Source organism: Nannobrachium achirus, assembly GCF_963921795.1.
Source record: "Nannobrachium achirus genome assembly, chromosome: 18".
NCBI classification, from domain to species: domain Eukaryota; kingdom Metazoa; phylum Chordata; class Actinopteri; order Myctophiformes; family Myctophidae; genus Nannobrachium; species Nannobrachium achirus.
The window spans coordinates 39455602-39480224 of record NC_137825.1 but is presented as its reverse complement, the minus strand read 5'-3'; the positions used below and the strand labels follow the sequence as shown (position 1 = coordinate 39480224).

At 39.1% G+C, this 24623-nt stretch overlaps 1 protein-coding gene across 1 annotated transcript; it reads right to left on the bottom strand.

The window, feature by feature from the left end:
* Positions 1-925: 925 nt before the first annotated feature.
* LOC308302831 (integrin alpha-M-like) lies at positions 926-24083 on the bottom strand. The gene is made up of 30 exons (XM_080747138.1): positions 24054-24083; positions 22157-22268; positions 21864-21970; positions 21287-21357; positions 20449-20563; positions 18666-18796; positions 15805-15950; positions 15567-15717; positions 14682-14829; positions 14506-14579; positions 12940-13066; positions 10039-10178; positions 9802-9942; positions 9496-9717; positions 9272-9405; positions 7558-7700; positions 7297-7451; positions 7069-7194; positions 5274-5347; positions 4594-4735; positions 4399-4494; positions 4167-4246; positions 3984-4076; positions 3786-3852; positions 3566-3664; positions 3309-3389; positions 2927-3037; positions 2576-2689; positions 2381-2491; positions 926-1336 (listed from the first exon to the last, which is right to left on the bottom strand). The coding sequence occupies exons 1-30, from the start codon at positions 24061-24063 to the stop codon at positions 1241-1243; spliced, it is 3417 nt and encodes a 1138-aa protein (XP_080603264.1). The 5' UTR covers positions 24064-24083; the 3' UTR covers positions 926-1240.
* Positions 24084-24623: the final 540 nt, after the last annotated feature.

The window sequence follows — 24623 nt, the reverse complement described above, 5'->3', positions numbered from 1 at the left end:
TACATGTAGGCCTACTGTAGATGTACATGGACCATAGACTGTAGAAGACATTGACAAACAATATATTGTCAAAAATGTTATTTCTGTTGATCAATCCTGATTGTGCTTCCCTTTTTCTAACAGTAGATGTCTCTATATGCCCCTAGAGATGTCTCTAAATGGTTTCCTCCATCATGCCTTGAGTGCAATAGATCGTCATGTTTTATAGTATTTTATAGGACAGTATATAGTATTTTACAGTATACATTTGTATTTGTATTGATAAAATACTGCTTGAAGTAAGAGCTCTGTTTCTCCTTTTATATTCACTTCCTTTCTTTTCCCATCTGATCTAAGGTCACTTTATATCTGGTTTGAAGTGAAAACTATTTATAGAGCATGGACAACATTCCACTAAGCACATGCTGGTAGGCTAGAAGTGGAATCTCTATAAGGTTATGATGTGTGTCATCTGAGAAATAATGTTCTATAAAAAATAATGAATACTAAATGTGTATAGATGTTTAATACAGTACAATAATCTCTCACACACGTCTGCACTCTTGTGCACGCGCACGCACGCACGCACGCGCGCACACACACACACACACACACACACACACACACACACACACACACACACACACACACACACACACACACTCACTGTGTGTGTACAATTCTTGATTCTTGATTTTGTATTCTTGATTCTGGTTAATTCAAGTGAAGATGAATGTGCTCATGTGTCTCTATTCCTTAAATTAGATTTGCTTAAAACTAACAGTTGCATAAGGGTTGAGTCTGATTCGTTTGAACCAGCATGTTCCCAAATTGACAAAACATTACCTGTGAGAATAACTTTGTGGCATTATGAAAAACATTTTAATACATAAGAAAAAGAAAACACATACTATGTTAATTAATATAAAGCTAAATCAAAACACAGTCAGTACAGTCATTGTATACAATATTCTCCACAGTGGAGATTTTTTTTTTTTTGCCCCAAGCCAACATAGTATATATTAAGAAATGTAGATGGCACAATGTTTTGAACAAATGTGTTATTTGTGTACTAAAGTTGAATGTCATTATACCATGTTATTATACGATTTCTCTGCAATGACATGAGCAACAGAGCAAGGATGAAATAAACAATAGAACAGAATGGAATGATCCAATGGAATACAAAATACTATACATTAAGTACAGTCCATACTGCACATTGTTGAGTCCCTGATCTGTGTCCTTATGTTCACTGTTGTTACTCTGGTGGTTGTGCTCCACCATCTTCTAGACCTTGTCCTTCTCCACCCTCATCAGCAATCATCTGCTTGTACTGACTCTTGAAAAACCCAGCCTGAGAGTAGGACACAACAACATTCACATGAAGAATAAAAAAAAAAATATATGCCAGGAATGTATGTCCTAATGCAGCATAAAACGGCATCACCAAAAACAGCACGGTCCATCCTCACGTTCAGAAAATGGCTATAGTTTACAAGGTAGGTTGTTTGGTACCAAAATGGTGGAGGGATGGACAAACCGACAGACAGACACAGCGTCATACAAGACTGACATCTCAGACTGATCACATGAAGTCAGATACTGGAACCACAATATTTCCATGTGAATCCAGAATACAGATTTAATTTAAATCTAATTAACGTATTATTTTGTTAATTAAAGTTGCACTACATAACTTTCCTCATGCATTACAGATTTGAACCTGCGCAAGTGCTGACATTTTTACAATTTGAGATAAAAGAGCCTGCCTGCTTGCTCAGGGGATAAATTAAATCCTGACCATCAGGTCAAAATTCGTGTCAGATCCTATGTCTACTGTAGGTGAGACATGGCCTTTGCTTTGACACAATCTAAATGTCTCAATAAAAGAGCAGGGAGACAAGCCCAATCCAATTATATAAGTTATATTGTATTAAGATACTCTCCCACACAGATTGGACAAAATTACATTTAATGAGTTATTTGGTAGAATGGAAGCATGATAGTGCCCTAGCCAATCAAATTGTGAGAACAATTAAGGTTAGACACTGTTACGGTTATGATAAGATTCTGTTGTATGCTTACAGTACACTGGGATACAGCACTGGCTGACATGAAAGGGTGCCTAGCGTGCACAAAATGGATGCCATGGGATTGACAAAGCATCTATGCGATGAGCTTGGGATTTCATGCATAACCTACAGTACTTTATGATAGCTAGCTTATGTATGAATTATCTGAAGGTCTGCTATTATAGCCCTTTACAGAACATGATATGGGACATGATTGTGTGTAGTGTATTATCATTCATGAAGAGATGTATCGTGCTTTCATCAAACAATACAACCGTAACTAATACCTTGAAATGAACATACAGTATACACAATCAGTGCATTACCTTATATAAGCCAGCAGTGATCAGAGCCAAAAGGACGAGTCCTCCCACAGTTCCACCAATGATCCAGGGGGTGCGGTCTGTCTCGGTGTACACCTCTACTGTGGCCACAATCTGAGGACAACAATTACATTTAACATCACATTCAAAGTCATCTAAATGCCAAAGAGTGAAATTAACGTATCAACGCAATGTTACCTTTTTAACTGGGGGATTGTTTTTAGACTCTGGTGAGTTGAAGATGTAATGGTCTCTGTCATAGTCCAGAGTGGCTGTGCTGATTAAACTGAATTTGGCAGACTGGAGACCAATCTGTGGGGCGGAAACAAAGAGGGAAGGAGATGAGCAGGAGTCTTTGTTAGAGATAATTAAGAGACAATTATTTTTGCTCAAATCAATCTTTACTAGCTTTACTGGTTGTTTGCTTGTAAAGATGGTTAGTGATGCATGGATCAGCTTACTTTACCCACTGTAAATGCCAATGAATGAGATCTAAAATCAAATGTAAGTTACAGTGTTGAATAAACACCACAGATTTTTTATATTTACCTGTTCGATCCATCCTGAGCTTAGGTTAGCAGCGATGTTGTAAACTTCCCGCTGATCTTTCACCATGGACACGTTGCATCTGAACACTGTACATGTGGTAACAGAACAGTCCTATGGGCAATTAAAGGAAAAATTCAAAGCAAAATGTTATGACATTTTATAAAAGCCTCCTGTGGCCAATTGTTGAAAAATAGCACTGTTGCTATTTACAGATGTACTTGTTACCAGATATTGGTCTATGTTTTGGAAACACTGGTATGATTGGTATGATAGCTGATGTTTTCGTGTATGGGGTGTTCTTTTTTAAATACTGTATAGTGTAGTTATGTTGTGTGTTTTAATGGACCCCTGGTGTTTGCACAAATTAAGTTCATTGATTTACCACTTCATAGTTTTTCTTGATTTTATTCACAAAATCTGGAAAGTTGGGTTCCTCGTCCTTAGATCTGCTGCAGCCTGGAATCTGAAAGTTGGTTAATCAAATGGAAAATATTTAGTCACCAATAGCACGTCAAATAACCCTAACTCGATTAACTGAATTTGACACGAGAAGCAGTTTGTCACAGTCTCACAGAGCAGTTTGAAGGTCTTGGTATTTGAGCTCCAACATGCAATGAAGTATCCATCCATGTGAGTTACCTTTATACTACCAGGATTCACCCAGATGTCTTTATCACCAAGCTTCACTGGCACCTTGATGACCACAGTAACATCACATTCTCTCACAGCATTTTGAACCTGAGTGGCGATAGATAGAAAGAATGGGCATGTATTCCTTGATGTTGCTTGATGTCACAACAGTAAACCTAAAAGCTGCATTGAATAAAGGAACATGCAATATTTACATAAGATGTTTTACCGTAATTGGTTGCAGAAGTGGTGTCTGCAGATCATTTTTTCCAAAAGTAAAATTGGTGTAGAGTGAACTGAATGGAAATATTAAGAATAGTTGTATTCAATATAAAACCTTGACATGTTTTGATCTGCTAACCAGTCAGAAAAAAAAGGTAAACATATATAGTGACTGACTTTGCGAATGACAAGAAACAATGCAAACCTTGGATTTGGAATGGATAGAAAAATGCTGTACTTCACATCAATCTCCTTCTGTTGATACAATTCACTTTTTGGAGAATGCCCCTCATTTCCACTGTTACAAAAGAAGACATAATGCTAGTAATATAATTCTATAAAGCACACACAATCAGGGTTTGCAGGGTTTTCCACCAGACAACAGTACCTTGAGGCATTTGCAGTGATCAGCATCTTTCTGTCAAGTTTACTGTTGGTAACAATCCCATAGGAGACCATGAAAACAGCCTAGAATGGAATGAGAGAAATCAGAGAAAGTGCTTTGAACCAATGCATTCATCTACCAAAACGGTAGAACATAAATTGTAAAAGTTATTTTATCTGATTATCCTTGCAGAGGTGTGTGAGCAGAAGATAGGTTAGAAATCTAAATGTTGAACCTTGGCATTGCTTTTGAAAATAGGCTTGTCAATGGTGCAGTCACTCTTCCCCCGTGATAAACCATCACTGTCTATAGAAGTACATTCCACTCTTCCCTTGGGAAAGACAAAGAAAAACACAATGCATATTAATCACTTATCTTCTTGAGGCTGAACCTACATTTCATTGACGTTACCATGGCAACACTGCCTTACCTGCTGCATGGTGAACTTCCTGTATGAGAGTCCAGGAGGATATGTGAGAGTGACACGACTGTTGTACGAGTTCTCCTCTCTGTTCTCAACTGACACCGTTACGTTCAACAGTTCATCTATGCCCACTTTAACCTCTGTAGAGCTGATTTGTAAAAACAGAAAAAGGTGTTAGGGGAAAGGCAAAACAAATCCTGTTTGCCATTCATTTGATTTCATATGAGACATGTAAGAAATTATAAATCCATCCTCTTTTGGTCAACCCAATAAATGTTACAAATACATTGCTTGAACATACATATTTTATTTATTTTAGAAAAAGTTAATATTTTACTAAATGGGGACGACGCTGGTCGCAAGTTGATGGTGTCATTTGTCCATATGTGGTCCATTCCTATGGAATGTACGGGATGTACAGAACTAATACAACGCAATACTTCCTAAGTTAATATGAGCATCAAAATAATATTTGAAATATGTTTTATTAGCACCTGCACTCATAGTTATGGTAAAGGAGAGTTGTTTTTAAATGTCCTTTATAACTCAGTGGGTTTGCCTCCATTGTTAAGGGCTCAAGGCTGTAGATTTTCCATATTTTCTTCAAACCTTTTCACGGCACGAAATGGCACTGGTTCATCAAAAAAGTAGGCACACTCTTAGATTGCGTGTACATTATGTCTCACCTGGTAAAGTTGAAATCAATTTTGAGGTTGTCAGTACATACGTCATCAGTGCCACAGTTGATTTCAAACCCTAACTGTTGTACAAGGGATGAAGTCAATCATAATGAGACAAGAAAGGGTGTGTTTAGCACAGTTATTGGTGGAGAATGTGTTTGTGTACATGTAGTGATCAATGAAGATGTTTTGTGTAATGGGTATGATTGATGCAAGTTGAGAATTTGGTATTTACAGTATGTATAGTGCACACTGTAGTTGGTGATGGAAATGAGATTGAGATTACATGGTTAATTGTCATGTTGTAATAAATAACAGTAAACATGCATTTGGCAGTAATTTGTAACAAGTAGCAGCATAGAAGTGGTGGTAAAAAGAGAGTTTGTAGCAACACATATACAAATATAAGAAAGGCATAATAGTAGTAAAACTAAATGACAGGTGTTATGGCTGCCATGTTGTCGTGTCGCACAATATCGAACATTCAAAACTATTTGTATCAATTAAAATATGCCACACTTTCACACGAGACAGCGATGCACAAGCAAGCAAGATGTTATGGCGGGGGACAGCGGACACATGTACACTAACGTTACCACTTGAAATTAAAAGCTCTGAGGAAACTATACAATGATCTTCATATCATCACGGATGCTTAATCTGGAACAACCTGTGAGTACCGGTAGCCTCTTTATTGCCTGAACAGTTCAGATGAGCAACATTATAACTTATAACTTGAATGTAAATGTTTGTGAAACACTGCTTATAACTCATAAGCAGTGTTTCTCAAACTCCCCTCTGAGACTGACAGTGTACAAATGGAACCAAAAGGACCCTCTTCTTTATCTGTCTATCCCCCAGCTCAAAGCCTGTATCAACAGAATAATGTCATATAAAAGGGGTTGTGCCATGGTGATGATTATTTTCCATTCTAAATGATAATGTAGCTTTAGAGTTTAGTGTTGTTTGTTGTCGGAATGGCAGGCTCCGTCACAGAAAAAATCACACCCGTGTGAAGTGGAGCTGTGTGTGTGTGTGTGTGTGTGTGTGTGTGTGTGTGTGTGTGTGTGTAGATCATGTGTACCGATTTTTGTGACATTTGAAGAAAATATGTAGGAAAAGGAGCAAAAAGTGTGTTTTGGAGAAAATTCAAGATGGCGGAAAATCTATCCTGTCGCAAATGGGCGTGGCCTATATGGGGAGATGCGTCTTGACCCAAGGAATCCAGGGAAAAAATAATTTTAATTTTCCGATCTACGGTTCAAGAGTTACGGGGCAAAACGTAAAGTGGGACGTTATAGCGCCACCATGAGGCCGAGTGATGTAATTATTTTTCGATTCATTCTTACAATCATTATGAATCTCCTCTCTGAGGTTTGAAACTGTAGCTCCTATGGTTTACGAGAGAAAAATACTTGAAAGTGATTTCTTGCATTGTCCCATTATAAGTCAATGGGGACAATTAAGCGTTGTTTTTTGCCGATTACGTCGGCATGGTAAGGCGGATCGGAACGAAAGGTAATGGAACACCATTCCCGGCCGAGCCGCACATTTTGATGTATATATTGCGCGAGTGGCGTAAATGGTGCGGCACTAGTTACGCGCCGAAGTCAGGCTACATACACACAGACAGACAGACAGACACACACACACACAGACCCACACAGCCACGTATAGGGAGCTGCACACAGCTCCAAAAAGAGTTATCAAACTCTAAAAAAAAATAATTAGCATTGCATTCTAGAGTAAATATTTGGACCCATGAAACAATTGAGACAGAAAGGCAGGCAGACAGACTTACAGGATGATTGGTGGTTGTCTGAGCTTGCTGTTCAAGGCTTGGACTGAGCTTGTCTGGAGATGGAAGACCTTCAAAGGTGAATCTAAGTTCATTAGAAATTTCATTCAGAGCATCCTCTGGACAAGCCTGCAATGACGGAACATTATCATGCAAAGATTCATACAGTAGTCCAACCTTCAATAAAAAATATCTCTCTCTAATTTAAGTTTATTTAGATTACCAACCTACCTCAATGTCAAATTCATGTGAAAAGCAGTGTGTCTTTGCCATGTCAAGGGTGAAAGATTTGAACAGCTCTCGATTTGGTTCCTTGAAGTAAGCACGGTTATTTGGAATATTGCGGGTTGAATCCAGTGTCAGTGTATAATTAATCCGTGCTTGAGCTGGAACAGTTTAGACTTTCATTAAGTTACTCCCGACATAAAAGTCTAAAATGACACTACTTTTAGCTGTGTATATACATGTAGATTTTATTAAACAGTGTTAAACCTGTCTTCACAGTAGAGTGGCGACGCATAATGAAGCAGACTTGAGCTGTGTTTTTCAGGGGAGAATTGCAGTCTGGGTTGTTGGTGGAGATCTTGTTTGGGCTGAATGTCACCTGAGCTTCCACCTTAACTATTGGCTTGGATCTGGAAATGGACATAATCACTGGAATCAGCTTTTCCTTTATTCAAAGGGAAAGGACAATAGTACAGAATTCACTTGACCTTACATGGTGCAATAATCAAAAAGGAATACAGAAGTAAATTATACATTTATATTTTTGGAGCTGTGTGAAGCACAGGCTCCCTATACGTGGCTGTGTGGGTCTGTGTGTCTGTCTGTCTGTCTGTGTGTCTGTGTGTGTGTATGTAGCCTGAACTTCCTAAACTTCGGCACGCTACTAGTCCCACAGTTTTGCCACCACACACTCGCGCCATATGTCAAATCGACCGGCTTACTCGGGAATCGTGGGCTAGTAACTTGCTAAGAGAAAGGTTCAATAGTTTAATTGATATTAATTTATTAGTGAATTAATTTTCCCCATTGACTTATAATGGGAATCGCAAAAACTCACATTCAATTATTTGTCTCTCGCAAACCATAGGGGCTAGAGTTTCAAGACTTGGAGAGGAGGTTCATAATGATTTCAAGGATTAAATAAAAAATAATTGTGTCATTTGGCCGCATGGTGGCGCCATAACACCCCACTTTACGTTTTGGCCTGTAACTCTTGAACCGTAGGTCGGAAAATTAAAAATATTTTTTCCCTGGATTCCTTGGGTCATGACGCATCTCCCCATATAGGCCACGCCCATTTGCGCCATGATAGATTTTCCGCCATCTTGAATTTTCTCCAAAACACACTTTTTGCTCCTTTTCCTACATATTTTCTTCAAATGTCACAAAAATCGGTACACATGATCCACACACACACACACACACACACACACACACACACACACACACACACACACACACACACACACACACACACACACACACACACACACACACACACACACAGCTCCACTTCACACGGGTGTGATTTTTCTTTCTTATGATGTGCAGTCATTGTTTGCTAAAAGTAAGACAGTCAACAATTTTCTTGTATTGTGTGGTCTTTCTGGACCACACAGCACTGGTGCCATGGAAACTGGATGCCAAGATGTTTCCTCGATGCACAGTGATCATGCAGGGGCACAACTTAGAGGCCCAGGTATTCCAGGAGGTCTGTCAGAGTAAAAAAGAGGACAACCCTAGTACACCTACAGAACCTTGGCTACCCAGCTCACTATCTTCTCCCACTGACAGCAGAAAGACTGGACCTCCTCTTTCGCCCCGGTCCTGTGCTCATACAAAACCGTGCTGTTGGAGTCTATGCTTTGTATTCCTCATGTTTGGAAGAGATTGGACTCCAGTGGACCCCTAAAGATTTTATTTTATTTTATCTAATAAAAAAAACTCCATGGAGGTACCCACAGTTTAATGTCAAATGCTAATAGTGTATAAACATGAGTTCCAGCCAAGCACAAATGGCTATGGAGAGTTCTTGGGTCTATGAAAGTAGCGGTCATAACAAGACAAAGTTGATGAGTATGTTTAAAAAAAAAAAAAAAAAAAAATGGATGAAATGCCCTTTTTAAGTCTTGATTGAGGTATAAAAAAATCAATCTGGATTAAGAGTGTCTGAGAGAATTACACCATTCTTTATATTCACCTGAGTAGGAGGACAGCACCCTTTGAACCCACTGCCAAATCAACCAGCCTGTCTCCACTGAGGTCAAAAGAAGACTGGCTAATGGAAAGACCGAAGAACCGCAGTCCAGGCTGAACATCAGAGCCAGGAATTCTCTAGATGACAAAAAAGAAAAGAGAACATTTTAAGAGATCAAGTTATAATACCTAGCCAGCCAATGAATAGCCTTCCTTTGACTCACACACCTGTGAGTGAATGGGATTGATTGTTCTTCTTCCATCACCATGGAAAATATAGATGCTTCCTTGACCATCGTTCTCTAGTGGAGCTCCCACAGCCAAATCATTGAATCCATCACTGTTGAGGTCAGGCAGTGGAGCAAGAGAGGAACCAAACCTTCCTCTTTCTCCTGCAACACCTTTCAACACTGTGTGTCTATCGAATAGACATTCAACCCTGGGGGAATACTAAAAACAGGAATGATAAATCATAAATTGAATTCTCATACCTAAATGTATGTGTTTGATGACAGAAAGTTAAATATTCTTTACCCTGTTAGGAAGGCTACAGACGTAAACCCTGCCCTCTCTATCTCTCTCCATGAATGAAGGCGCAGATATTAGGATTATGTCAGTGTATCCATTTCGATCCATGGTACAAACCTCTGCCCCAAAATATGCTCCAATCTGAAACTAAGCAAACCGAAAATCACCATTCAAAGGAGGATTTATTACACTGATTGGAAAATAGTTTTCCTTGTACTGTGAATTATTATTTTGAGCACAAACTTGTGAATCTGTCGAGGGGTCGATCTTTTGGGTGCTTTTTCTGGAGAAGAACACCATTACCATCCCCATGTGTTTATATCTTGGAGCTCCTACAACGGTGAGAATGCCACTTCTTGTTCTAGCAATTGCCATGGAGTAACCTAGGAGTAAACAGCACCAAGTAAACATTAGAAAGAATTATGCTAGGCGCTATCATCAGTGGTGCTTTGGTCATTGAACGCGGTACCACAACGTGTGGCCGGAATTCTTTTCACATGCACGCGCAAGTACGGTACGGACGTGCGCGCTAGAATGTGTGTCCCTCTGAGACCCTTCGATTCATGAGCCAAGCCAAATAACAGGTTTACAAGTGAGTGTACAAATTAATCCTCACACCTCGCATAGATGTATACACTATGTATGGCTTCAGTAGGGCTGCTCTATCTGCACGCAATAATGTCTTAGCCACCATGAAAAAGCAGAGGAGGGTAATACTCAAAACTTTTAGTTACAGCTATTATTTAATGCATTCATTGAGAATATTTTAAAATACTAAAAGTTACTAAAAACTAGTAATTTACTATACAAACATGTTTCCTACTATACCGTAAAAAAGTAAAATCCTGACTACTAATTGAAGCCGAGGCCAAATTGGGCCAATCGCACGAAAGAGCCCTGACAGCACATGGTTGGTTCTACAGACTCCAAATTTCGCATGCAGATAGCTCAGACATTTGCCTACATTCCGGAACCGGCTCTGTGTCTGCAGAGATCTCCATATGGGCATAAAATGGACGCAGACAGACAGTAACAGATATCTCCATTTATGGGCATAAATGGACACAGGCAAACAGATGGTCAAACGGATCTTATGACAACAGGTATGGGGTTTGCATTAAAGGGTGGGGCAGTTGACAGGTTACCATGGTTACGTATTGAATGTTGAAATCCATCTATGGAGATACCCGACACATCTCATTAAGTCTGACCTCACAAGCCCCATATTTGGACCTGGACAACCTCATGCTGCTTAGAAACCAGCAGGTCCTTGCAGGTTTCTAAGCAGCGTGAGATTGTAGTAGGCACAAAGAGGAGTGAAACAATCTTCCTACCAAGAATACCTCTCTATGACAGAGGTGAGCTTCCCTTCACCTTCATTAGATGACAGTTCCCTATCCGTTTAGCTTTCTCTGTTACCATCAATAAGGGTCAGGGCCAAGAGAATGAACGAGTTGGCATACTTGCCTCAACCTGTGTTCGCTCATGGCCAACTCTACACAGCCTTCTCCAAAGGTTGTAAAAGTTTTCATTGGGATAATAACAAGGGCATTACTGACAACATTGTTTATAACGAATTCCATTAGGATAATGAGCATAAAGGGAGAGGCAGAGATGTCCATATATGGGCATAAATGCACACAGATGGTCAAAACGGGTCCTATGACAACGGCTATAATGGTGTTTGCATTAAAGGTGGGGCATTCATTCCCTATTTACATCATTTCCGAGCATGCCAGGCCCCGACCTAGACGCTCGGCGGCCGAGCTTCTAGTTAATATTAATTAGGGCTGTCACGGTTTGCCTAATTCACGGTTTGCTTCAATTCAACTTTCAATTCTAAGGTCACGATTAAATTTTCGATACGATATAGTCCTACTATTAAAACCTTTTTTTCCCCCCGCTGAGAGTAATATGACTTCATTTAGGCGCTTGTCTTGATTTGTAAAGAAAAACACTTGTTTTTCAATAACTCACTTTTATTTGAACTAGCCCTTACCCGTTCGAAGATATGAGCTCCGAGATTATGTGCAGTGTGTGGGTTATGGGGTGTGCACTGTGCACACAGTATATGAGGGATGGAAAGTAACTTTAACTGGCGCTTGCATGATAATATGTAGGAGCATCAATGTAAGAAATACCCGTTTGGTTTAATGGCTATAGAGATACTGTGTACTGATCTGCATGATTTTTGGACAAAATCTGTAGGAGTACCAAAAATGTGTTTTACTCAAACCCGCCTCCTGGTTGCGCTGTAACAGGCAGACACTCAGACAGACACCAAAGGTGTGTAACCCCCCAGACACTCAGACAGACAGACATTTGGAGAATTATATGTTTGATAGCCTAATTACATTACGCTGCGACGCCCCCTCATGCACCCTCGTGCCGCCAGGCCTGATTTTAAGAGTTGCCTGAGAGGAGATACGGCACTCGTGACGTGAGTCGTGACTTGTGTCGTGTGGATCATATTCGGCAAGCGGTAGCCGTTTTGCCAAGGACCCGTCAAGTGCACTCATATAACTAACAGGAAAGCCATAATATTTCCATACTTTTGAGCTGTATGAAGCTGGAGGGTTTTCCAATTCTTCCCTGAGGTTATCAATCATCATCGCGTGCTGACTGCAGCTTTCTTCTCTCCTCTGTCGGAAGCACGCATGTGTAGTGATGTGCAGAAGCGGGGATTGAACCCGGGATTCCCACTCGCCAGACCAATGCACAAACCGTCACGCTTCACGTCGCGGACCGCCGCACACAACGTCCTTCATGTCCCTCACTCACCCGAGGATACCACGCTCCTCATCCTGCTGGCAAAGCCAGATTGTAGTGATGCACGGAAGCTGGGACTGAACCCGGGACTCCCACTCGCCAGACCAATGCACAAACCGTCGCGCTAATAGGGCTGAGCCCGATTGGCAGGGCTGTTGTGGGCTGGTTCATGGCTGTACTTACTATGGGGCTACACATGCACGCCCGCACGCGAATCGCGATTCGGGCCTTCTCACCAAGAAAAAAGAAAAGTGATGTGTCAGATATGTGGTGTGTCGGATTACACCAAATGAAAACTATATAGAAGTCTGATGTAACATTCAGAGCATTTGGTGGTATACATTAATACAATAAGAAGTTAATTTACTTTCTCACCAAGATAACTGTCAGGAACCATATCAGTCAGCTCTGTGAAGTCTCCCCTCTGGTCAGTGGAGAATTCCTGGTACCTGTAGCTCCCCCTCCACTGGAAGGCTCCAACAGCTGCCATTTGGAATCCTCCCTGGTATAGATACAGTCAACTGATGTTTTCATGGAACATTTTCTTCAACAGTTTTGTTCCATATTTTCACAGGTTGTACTTCAGAATTGTAACATCACTGCCTGCAAAATAGAGTGGGCCTATAATTTAAGTTTTTTTAAACTATCCTAAAATGTTCCAATAAGAAACATTAATTAATTATGGTGTTTTTCCATCAATCTATCCATCCATATAATTATCTCTAGATGTCTGTTGGTCTGAGCTCAGATAATCTTGCAAACCGCTGGACTGATTGGCATAACACTTTGCATGCACACTCCCAGTATCCCAAGAAAGACATCCCACCTCATGTTGGTGTTACATCAGGCCACTTTATGTTTTGGCACTCTTGTTGTGGTTGTATATATACAAAAAGAAAAAAAGAAAATGAATAGGCCTATGTACTCCATACCGTTTGCTTGTAATTGCCTTCAAAGTGATTTTCTTTCAATCTTACAAAATATTCCAACATCGCAGTAGTCTGAAAAATGTTAGGTTAGTGTGAGTCTAAGGATAGGGTTACAGTAGGGTTTGGCTTAGTTCTGACTGTGTTACTTTCTGAAAAATGAGATGTCAGGTCTAATGGCATGAGCCGCATGACACCATGTCATGGAACCATACAATGAACACATCAAACCCAAATTGGCTTCAACTGACACAGCCCTGGGTAACCTGGCATCACCACTTTTCACCTCGGAGGAAAGCTTGGTATTTGTTCTAAACTGGCCGGTGTGAACCGGTCTTGGTGTGGCCTAAACCGAAAAGAAAAACTTAAAAAATGGGGGGAAAAACTGGTGGTTCCCGGTTTGATTGTTCCAGCCGTCATGGTTCCAACAAACTACAACATGACATTATTTCCGTGATAATGTGAATCAATCAATAAGTTAATAACTGCTACGAGTTAGGATAAAAGATAACCAAACGATTATTTTTCCAAAATAAATGAAACGATTATACCATTTTAAACATTTTGATTGATGACTACAATTTATGATGTAAATTCTTTCGCCCCCGGCCGGATCAGAAACCCCCAAATTGTAACTATACTGATTCAAGGTTGGCCCTGGGTAGGCGACCCAGCTTGGTGGAGGTCTGCGCTCCAAGGAGCGCACATATGTCTAGTTTTACTCTGCAAAAGCCATGTGAAATGGATTACTTGTAAGCATCAAGGCAATTAGCACTATACTGTAGCTTCAAGTCTTCCATAAAGAGCTTTCTGAATAGTAGTAGAACCTCAATCTAAATATATTTATATTTTTTATCAACTTCTAGATTTCCGGTTTAACAATATTCAAAAGTTGAAAAGGGTTATGTGTAGAGACAACAAATGTTTAATGTTTGTGTAAAAAATGGAATGAGGATGTTACGTCCATTTAGCTGCATATGTTTCTGAGACTATATTGCACAATGTTTTTGATTACCCCGGGTACATAAGCAGCACTGAATCCCTCTTGAGCCATTTCCAGTTTCAGTGAGCCACCGCTTGTCTTAGATCCTGTAAAGACAAAATAAATCAACAACAAATAGCTGTCTACTCAATTATGAATATGAAATTGTGATAATTTCCTGCTAATTAAAATGAACAATGGAACTGTACCTTCAATCGAAAAGATGCTGTCCTGCAATTTGCCCAAGATATCATTAAGAGCTTGATAGCCGGTCACTCGAAACACATGCTTTGATGGATCGGTAGCAATGATGTCCAACTCTGCTTTTGCTTTTGCTTTATTAAAAGCATTTCCAACCTTAAGATATGAAGATACAGGGTTTATCATCTTGTTAATGACAATGTTGCTATATACATTTATTCTAGTTATTTGTGTATAACTTTAGGCTCATATTGACATTGATACTTTTATTGTAGATTCGAAACTGAGTAATATTCTGAAATTAATTGTCACATTGGTAATTAATCCTCAAGGTTGAAGTAAAGGTGTCTATACATTTACATACTGTAGGAGTAAAATGTTTGTTGTTCTGGTTTCTTATTAACATTGTAGCAGAATTTAAAATTAGTAATAAACCTGATTGAGAGAAGTAGCAAATCTACTGCTAGATGCTCTATGGCTATGAAGCCACTTGCCACTAGTTTGGTAACATCTGAAACAATCTGTGGTTGTGGTGGCTCTGTCCTGCAGTATATGGAAGTCAGCTTGTACCCTCCGATGCACTCGGCTGTTCACATGAACCTCTGCATTTCTTTGTGGTTCAGATCAGTACATTTCCCACACCAGGCAGTGTTGCAACCAGTCAAGTGGTTTCTCTTGAATCTTATGGAAAAGTATCTTCTAAGAATGTATTTGTATATTCTAAGGTCTGTCTGGGCTATGTTTTTGCCACAGTTGTATAAGGCCCTCTGGCTCTGCTAACTGCTGCATCATTGGCAGGTATTAGCTAGGTATGTAAAAAAAAAGGTAAACGTTTAGGTCTTCATTTTTCCTTAAAGTACATTTTAAAATGATGAGTGAGTCTAACAACTTACCCCAATTGCAAATCGAACAATGCCTTCCCTTGCAGCAAGGGAAGCAGCAATAGGTAATTCTGTTGGATCATTAGACTCCCCATCAGTAATGACTATCAGGAACTTGTTCGCCTTTTGTCTCGATCCTCTATTTCCTGAAAAGATATATTGGCTGTTGGGAAGAAAAAAACATGTACTTGCTAACTCATAAAATGTTTGACAATTGAGGTACATTGTCAATATGTGTAAAGGCACTTACACAACACGTTTAATTGCTGCAGCTGTAAACGTCCATCCTCTTTGTTGACTAATACGATCAATTTGTGATTCCCAATATCCTGAGGTGGCAAAACTATTAAAATAATAGTGGATGTCGGTGTCTGTAGCGTACTGGGCAACTGCGAACTGCAAACACATACAGTAAAAAAAGATTGAACTCACTGTTTTCTTAAATTTTTCTCAAATTTGTCCCTTTTCATGTCTGGTCTGGTCTGGTCACATCTGCGAGTTGTGTTGAAATCATGCATTGTAGGCCTAGGTCTGGTTTGGACATGTCAGAGTGTGATTTGCAGCTGCAGCTAAGCAGTGCATCTCATAGAGGTGATACAAGAATTCCTATTTAAGAATGGTACAGTAGCATTGTGGAGGTCATCTTTGTTCTAAACCTGGGACCTACAGTGATTGATTGATTGATTGAAGAATTTATTAGAAGTTTGCAATAGAAAAAAGTACAGTTTCATGACAGTACAAATCACTGGTACAAGGTCAACTAAAAGGAGATCCTAGAAAGCCGAGGCTTATTTCCACAGGAACCACACTTTAAGTATCTCATATAACATTGAAAGACAGACGGATAGAACATAGTACTTTATCTAGGATAATATCAGTTTCAAAAGCATAACAACAAATACAAAGGCAGAATACAAAGAAAAAGGGGGGGGAAACAATCTGGTGCAAGATGCTTATTAGCTTGCCCACTGCATGGCATGTTGCTCCTGTCTGTGAACAAAATAATACATTGAAAAAGTCGCTCTGGAAAGAGCGTCTGCTTAATGCTTCGATGGTAAATTGTATAAAACAGAATAATTTTTTTGTGGTCTGCCCCTGAAAAGATGATTGTTTAAAAAAGGTACAAGTTCAAGGTCACAACCAAGATCGTTGTCAAAATGTCATCAGTCATATCTCAGGAATGGAGAGATGAGGTGTAATGTGTGAGATTTTCAAGGGGAAATTAATTGAAATTAGAATGAATTGGAAAGTCACACCCTTTACCGGGTGTCTGTGTGACATCACAAAGTGCCATCTACAGTAATTCTCTCTATCTGTGGACTGGGCAAACTCTCATGAAACGTGGAAGGAATAATCAGTAAGTCACAATCAAGGTCATGGTCAAAATTACATAATCAATCATGTCTCAGGAATAGATAAATGTAGAACAAGACTTTTTTAGAGGATGCGTGTTATTTTTCTTATATATAATATTTAAATAATGATATAATATTTGTATTTCTCTACTAATACATCCATACTGATTTTATTCAAATGTAAGACAACTGTAACTAGTAGTGTAAAGTAACTAAGTATATTTATTTTAGTACAAAATATGCATAAACCATTTCAGCCCTATATATATTTGGTCTTTTCAAAATAGCTGATCAACAAGCTGTGATCTTGTAGATCTGCTATATTCAAAAGATTTCTTCTTTTAGTACTTAAAGTACATTTTGATACCAATACTTTTGTACTTTTAATTTTGAATTCCCGACTTTTACTTAAAAAGTATATCTACATTGCATGCAGTATTGATACTTTTCTTTAAGTACATTTAAGTACTTTTTCCACCAATGACTATACTTCTCTAGGATGGAATAAAACTAGAAAAAGTGCTCACACGGGTCCCCGCTAAGTCAGGTAGGTTATTGTGGGCCACAATGTTAGGAATTCGCCAATCAGGATGGAAATTTGGAAAATGAAAAATCGTATGTCTCAATCACTTTACTACAGAGATATTTACCGATTTGCGTGATGTTTGGACCAAATATGTATGCCTAGAAGTTTTGCAAAAATCGGCCTCATGGTGGTGCTATAATTGGGCAATGTGGCATTCATTCCTCAACGTTGTTTAAATGTGTATGCAAAGTAAAAATTAATGCTATGGCTGCAACCGCAGCATCACTCAGTAGAACGAGATAAAAACACAATCTGGCCTGTTAGCGCAACCATGACGCTGATTTGAAAAATGGCATTTCTTCCTCTGCCTACTGGGAATGTGTGAGGTAAACTTAACGCAAATTGCATGCTTGTGTTCATGATTTGAATTGTACAATTGGGGGTTACCAAGAGAACAAATCATGTTTCAGGACATTGATTAATGTTAACTGGTTTATAAAATGGTTGTACTTGTGAACTTGACCTAAAAGTACTGTAAAACTGAAAAACAAGGGGAAAGTCCCTCCCTGGTATCATTGGCCGTTTAGCTGAACATCATGTTCCTATTAGAGATGTTACCGATCAATCGGCAATGGATCGGATTGGGCCGATCAAAGCGTGATCGGCGATAATCGGTGGTTTAGATCAAAAGGTAAATGCACCGATCCGATCGGCTCGGTGCATCCGATCAACCAGCCGTTCAGTATGCCCACTTGAGGTCATTTTGGGGTATTGATTTCCAGGAATTATTAGTTACTGCTATGATAATAAATACATAGTAATGCTGGTAAATAACTATAAGGCAAATATATAAATTAATTCATGAGTGAGTGAATGAATGAATTAAAATTAAAACATTAACATTTAGAAAATATAAATAATAACTTGATCGGATCGGTGATTGATCGGTATCGGGTGATCAAACTTTTGTGATCGATGCTCGGTGATCGGTTCCAAAAAACCTGATCGGACCATCCCTAGTTCCTATCCATTATTGATGACATAATGTCCCACATAATGTCCCACATAATGTCCCACATAATTATCTATATCTATGGTGCCTCCAGTATGTTAAGCTCTACGGTGGAAAAAAGCAATGGATCTCTTATTTATCCGATCAACATGTTTTCAGCTGTATAGAAAATAGGTCCAATTAAGGTATCCGTAAAGTTAGAATTATACTAGTCCTACCTGTTTATCTCTGCTCATTAATGATGTAATTACACTTTTCACAAAGGTTTTCATTTGTTGGAAATCGTTAGAGGAAACACTGCCGGAACCATCCAGTAAGAATGCAATATCTGCCCCAGGAGGAGGACACTCTGTTAAAAGATAAGAAGAAAAGAATAAGAAGTTATGATATAAATAAATAATGGAAACATTTTAAATGTATTGTATTAAATGAAACCATCTAGGTCAAAAAGAAAGAAAAAAATGTTTTCAGAAGAACACAACACTGCCTCATCAATTAGAGTTTTTTTTTTTTTTTTTTTCGTCTGACTTTGTCATTCTAATCAATGGGGGACAAAAATCCTACAGTAACTCTACAAGTTGGAGTTAGCTGGTTTGAATGACAGTTTGAGGATCTAGTGGAATTAGGAGGTTTAGGAGGTTTAATACTTTTTTTCAATATTTGTAAAAGCTCACACACAAACGTTCAATTAATTTTCTAAAAAAGTAGAAAAATGGCAATAACTGGTTTCTGCCCGACAGCAAAATATCAAAGTTGATTGTTTTATAGTATACATTAACGGACTGTATTATCCTCTGTCTTGTTTTAATCTATATTGTTCCAATCTCTCTCTCTCTCTCTCTCTCTCTCTCTCTCTCTCTCTCTCTCTCTCTCTCTCTCTCTCTCTCTCGTGTGTCTGTGTGTCTGTGCGTGTGCACGCGTATGAGTTCCAGCGAAATACGCACTGATACTGTAGCAACTGAAACGCCTCTAGTTGTTGACTGTAGGGTGGTTGATGGCAGCAGTAAGACCTGGCCATGGCCTGTGTCAAATCAAATATTGTAACCAAATTTACGATCAAGTTTCGATGCAAAGGAGATGAGCTTTGATAGCATTGAGAGTGTTGGGGATTTCTAAAAGTTTCTCAATGTTTACGCTTTTGCACAGAATTAATGCTCTGTGCTCTTAAGGCCTATGGAGTAGTAGGCATTTACAGTACTTGATACGACACCATGCACTTGAGATAAAACAAACACACTGTTTAGAATAGAAGTTGGTACAGTAATATTGATAAGATAAGGTTTTAAATTAGCAACTGCAAATGTCTATCGAGATTGACATTACATGGCCTATTTAATGCCTAAATGTATGCATCCTTTACAAACAAACTGCCCGAGATGAGATTAAAGCATCTGTACTTATCCTCCTGGTCTGAAAAGAAATTTGGTATCCAAACCTCCTGAAAATGCATTTTCTTTTTACTAAGCAACTGGAGAGACAGGGAGTTACTGAACAAACTCTCTTCACCTTTATATACTTTTGTATACTGCTCAAAGAAATTAAGGGAACATTTTGTTCCCTTCATTTCTTTGAGCAGTATACATTATTTCCACCACTGGTCAGCTATGAATGCTAGAAGATATGCATGAAGTTAGGCTTGGCCTGGATGTCACAGTTTTTTTTAGTTTCAGTGAAATTGAGAACAGGAGCGCTCGTCGTGCGGCGCGGGGCAGAACAAGCGGTCACTTTGATCCACAACAACGACAACGTAGCGTCGGCAGGAATGATAGCGCCTCACCCCACGGAGGTTAGGGTTAGGGTTAGGCATAGTTTTACTGAGGTTAAGGTTAGGGTTAGGGTTAGAAGGGAGATACTAGACTTTTTGAAGCTTCAGGCTGGGGCTGCGACTCTTTCCGCCACACACACACACACACACACACACACACACACACACACACACACACACACACACGCGCACACGCACACACACACACATATATATATGCAACATACAGTATTTACCTTTAAGAGATGACGGCACAGATGATCCAACATTGTCGTTTTCACTTATCTCTAAGCATACACCATTGTATGTGGTGATAGTTTCGCACTCTCTTGGAATGGTTGGACCACAAGCCTGAAATGGGAGAACAGAAGATTTTGTTTTGTGGAGAAATTACACAGTTACAGATGCTTGGGTATGAATATATATGAATGTTTTATTGTCCCAATCCAAACCAAGTGCGCTTCAGCTCTTTTGTGACCAGCACAGCTGGTATCTTTGTTTGATGTGTAGTGCTCATCAGAGCAGTGTAAGCAGAGTGGCGACACGCTTTGATCTCGCCGCAGACCGGAAGTGGCGTCGCATGGAGCCTGTTCTCATTCTTAGCGAGCCTCTGCTGCTCTTCAGCCCCGTCCGCCCCATTATAACCGAGGCATTTTCACTCGCTGGTAAGTAGACTAAATTACGTCTTTTCCCCCCTTTTAACGCATTCACGGGCCTCTCCAAGGTAGACAACATTATTAAAAGGGGGGAAAAGACGTGATATAGTCTACTTACCAGCGAGTGAAAATGCCTCGGTTATAATGGGGGCGGACGGGGCTGAAGAGCAGCAAATGTTCGCTAAGAATGAGAACAGGCTCCAGTAAGCTAGGCTAAGCTAGCTTTCCACCATAGAGTAAATAGGCTTTCCACGCTTAGAATGGGAGTCGACGTAAGTGTCATAACTCTCTCTCTCTAGGGGTCTGGTGCTCATTATTCACAGGGGTAGAGAGCTATTTCAGCCAATCAGATTGCTTCATCTGAACTACCAGTTCTATAATTACAAATAACATAACTGCATGTGGTTAATTAACTCACAAGTGTCTTTCCTGTGGTAGGGTCATTTGTCATTGTCAAGCCAAGGGACATGTTGACTGCAAACTCTGGCACTGTATTAAACATAACACAGGGAAGATGGAAAGATGAAGGTCAACACATTCAATTATATTGTGATATTGTAATCATAGGTTTAAACAAACGCACTATTAATATATGCATAAATAAACATATTAAAATAATATTCACAAACATCCCTGTTACATTGTTAGTCAAACATTCAGTATCTATTTCTGAGTAGTCTGCCGCGATCATATGTCAAGATTCTGCTTAATACGTTTCACCTTACATTAATACATAGGCATAAACCCAATATTATCAAAAATAACAAAATTATACCATCCCTTATAAATGAGTGAATGCAAACAAAATGATCACAAATGATTAAATGTTTAACTGTCAAGAAAGTTGTTTTAAAAGTAACTTTAAATCACAATTGTTTCTGAGACCATTTGTACTGAATAATGAACATCATGTAATGAATGATGACTCAGTTTCTCAAAAACAACATACAATCTTTTTATGAACTTTTTATGTTGATGTTAATGTTGTTGCCTACCATCAATAGACATGGGGCTGCACGACTCTGTAGAACACGTGTGTATTTGGCCGTTCCTGTATCGTGAAAGGGGTGCACTGACCAGTAAGCTGGGAGCAATCCCTGACCTGAAAAGTGTTTACAAAATATTGAACATCTACATCTACATCTAGAAATGTAATTTTCAGAAACGTTTCCAGCAGCAATTGATAGTGTTGTGAAAAACCTTTATCACGGGGAGAAATGAGTGTGATGGTTAAAAGTTAAAGATGTCAAGCATGTGAGTGTCAAATCCATGCTCTGTCTTTATTTACCTTGATTGTCTTTGAACCACCTTGTATCCAAATCCATCGCCATCATCACCAGGTGAACCGAAGGATTTCCAAACCACAGGATCAATGTTAAACCCAAATGCGGCTTGGAACACTGAGCAAAAACAAGGAACAACAGCTCATCAAAGTAATAATGATGAAATGTTATGTTATGAACATGCCAGCAGCCCGTACTACTGTGGTATATTCATAAAGGTGACATTTGTCAAGTTTGAAACTCCCTGTGTGAAGAGGAGAGAAGCTGTAGGACACACTCTCACATTTGTTGGCTACAATTTCTTTTTCTGTACCGGTGTCACTTATATCCCAGTAGACAGATTTGAACAACAAACCAGTTAACAACTTTCCTTATAGCTAAATGTAAAAAAAGAAAAAAAAAAGTGAAAGTTGTACTTGAGTTAAAGTGCTGGAGTACTTCCTTTTAAAACATATTCAGATGTACATGCTTTCACAGAAGTACAAATTACATTTTATTTTTATGTTGAATGTTACTAGCAATTTTTAGATGGTCAGTTGTTCTTTTTCCTGTAGTGACTCATATGAACCATTATACATAGACACACACACACGCACGCACACACACACACACACACACACACACACACACACACGCACACACACACACGCACACACGCACACACGCACGCACGCACGCACGCACGCACGCACAGACACACACCTTTAACTTTTGTTGCAAGGTAGCAACAAGGCCTTTGCAGGAAATTACAACACAGATAATATGTCACCCTGTTGTTGGTAAAGGTTTTAAAAGAACAGGGGACAAAACCCGAAAATTACTTACCTCTGGACTTCATAAAATAGCCTAAACTAAAGCGATCCTTTCTCCCTTAAAGGGATATTTCACTTTCAAAAAAACTTTTTGTCATTTTATCGTCTAATCAGGCTTTTGGGAACACCCAGGGCAGTTTTTTAATTTCTTCATTCAGTATTTAGATATTTGATATTAATTTTCCCCCATTTTGCCCCCTTCCAGGACCTTCCTATACAAACCCATTATAACTCCATTTTAGCCATGATATATTCAATGAAAATAACTGTCCTTTTTTCTGGTGACTCCTAACACCCTCTGAATACGCAGGCCGTGTTTTTTCGATAACTTTTCTCATTTATTTTTTTAGAATTTTTTATTGTATTTGATAATTTTAATTTTACCCAAAAATCCATAGAAATCAATGAAAAAATGTTATCGAAAAAACACGGACTGCTCACGTATTAGGAGGGTGTCAGGAGTCACCAGAAAAAAGGCCCGTTTTTTTATTGAATCTATCATGGTTAAAATGGAGTTTGAAGTTATAATGGGTTTGTATTGGAAGGTCCGGGAAGGGGGCAAAATGGGGGAAATGAATATCAAATAGCTAAATACTGAATAAAGAAATTAAAAAACTGTCTTGGGTGTTCGCAAAAGCCTAATTAGATGATAAAATGACAAAAAAGTGAAATATCCCTTTAATACAGCTTTTGTTTTGATGTTAATATTATAGATTCCATCCTAATTCCTACATAATGTTGGATCCAACACGATAACTGCACTGTCTGTTCATCCATTGAAAAAAAAAACATTTGGAAAAGGAGAGAATCATTCTGTCTTTGACAATAAGCAATCCTACTGTTAAAAAAAAAAAGATTTCCCTGGCGGGAGTCGACTTGTGTAATGAAGTCGACTGAGATGCCCTACGCGCGTGCGTGTGTGTAAAAATGTGTAACAATTAAGATTCAGCATAAAATCAATCACAACACTGATTCTATCGACATCTTAACTCAGCAGCTTAACTTGAATGCATTGTTTTTGAAATACAGCCAGCCACTACATCTTCATTGAAATAGTTCATACTAGTTCAATAGACAATGATATACTCACAGAGGATCATACAAGGCAAAGTGTGACCCATCCTCTCCTGTGATGAACAACTCTGAAAAACCTTTTTGCTTCCTATTAACTGTGGAGTGAAATAGGGAAATGAGACAGAGAGGTCATCTGCCCATACGTGTCTGCCACACTGTGTGTGTGTGTGTGTGTGTGTGTGTGTGTGTGTGTGTGTGTGTGTGTGTGTGTGTGTGTGTGTGTGTGTGTGTGTGTGTGTGTGTGTGTGTGTGTGTGTGTGTGTGTGTGCGCGTGAACGTGCGTGGATGCATGCATTTGTGGGTTCATGTAATGTATAATACAAAACAATTGCTAATGTATTGTATACTGTATATATAATTGCATGGTACTACTCTATACTGACAAAAATTAACATGGTTTCTTTTTATTATGTTACTGATGACATTTATTCTAATTAATGTTATGTTTACTTACAATGTGTACTGCTTTTTAAAGTAGGGTACAGCACAAACTTGTTTGCTACTGCACATAGCTGTAAAACAAAAGAGCATACAAATAATGCTTCTACAATCTGTGCCTGTGTCGGTGTCTACAGTATGCTATCAT

Coding starts and splice junctions, on each gene's coding strand:
- LOC308302831 (XM_080747138.1), bottom strand. Junction 9,718..9,801: donor TCTGTAGCCTTCCTAACAGG/GTAAAGAATATT, acceptor TCCTGTTTTTAG/TATTCCCCCAGGGTTGAATG. Junction 7,452..7,557: donor CCACTCTACTGTGAAGACAG/GTTTAACACTGT, acceptor AAACTGTTCCAG/CTCAAGCACGGATTAATTAT.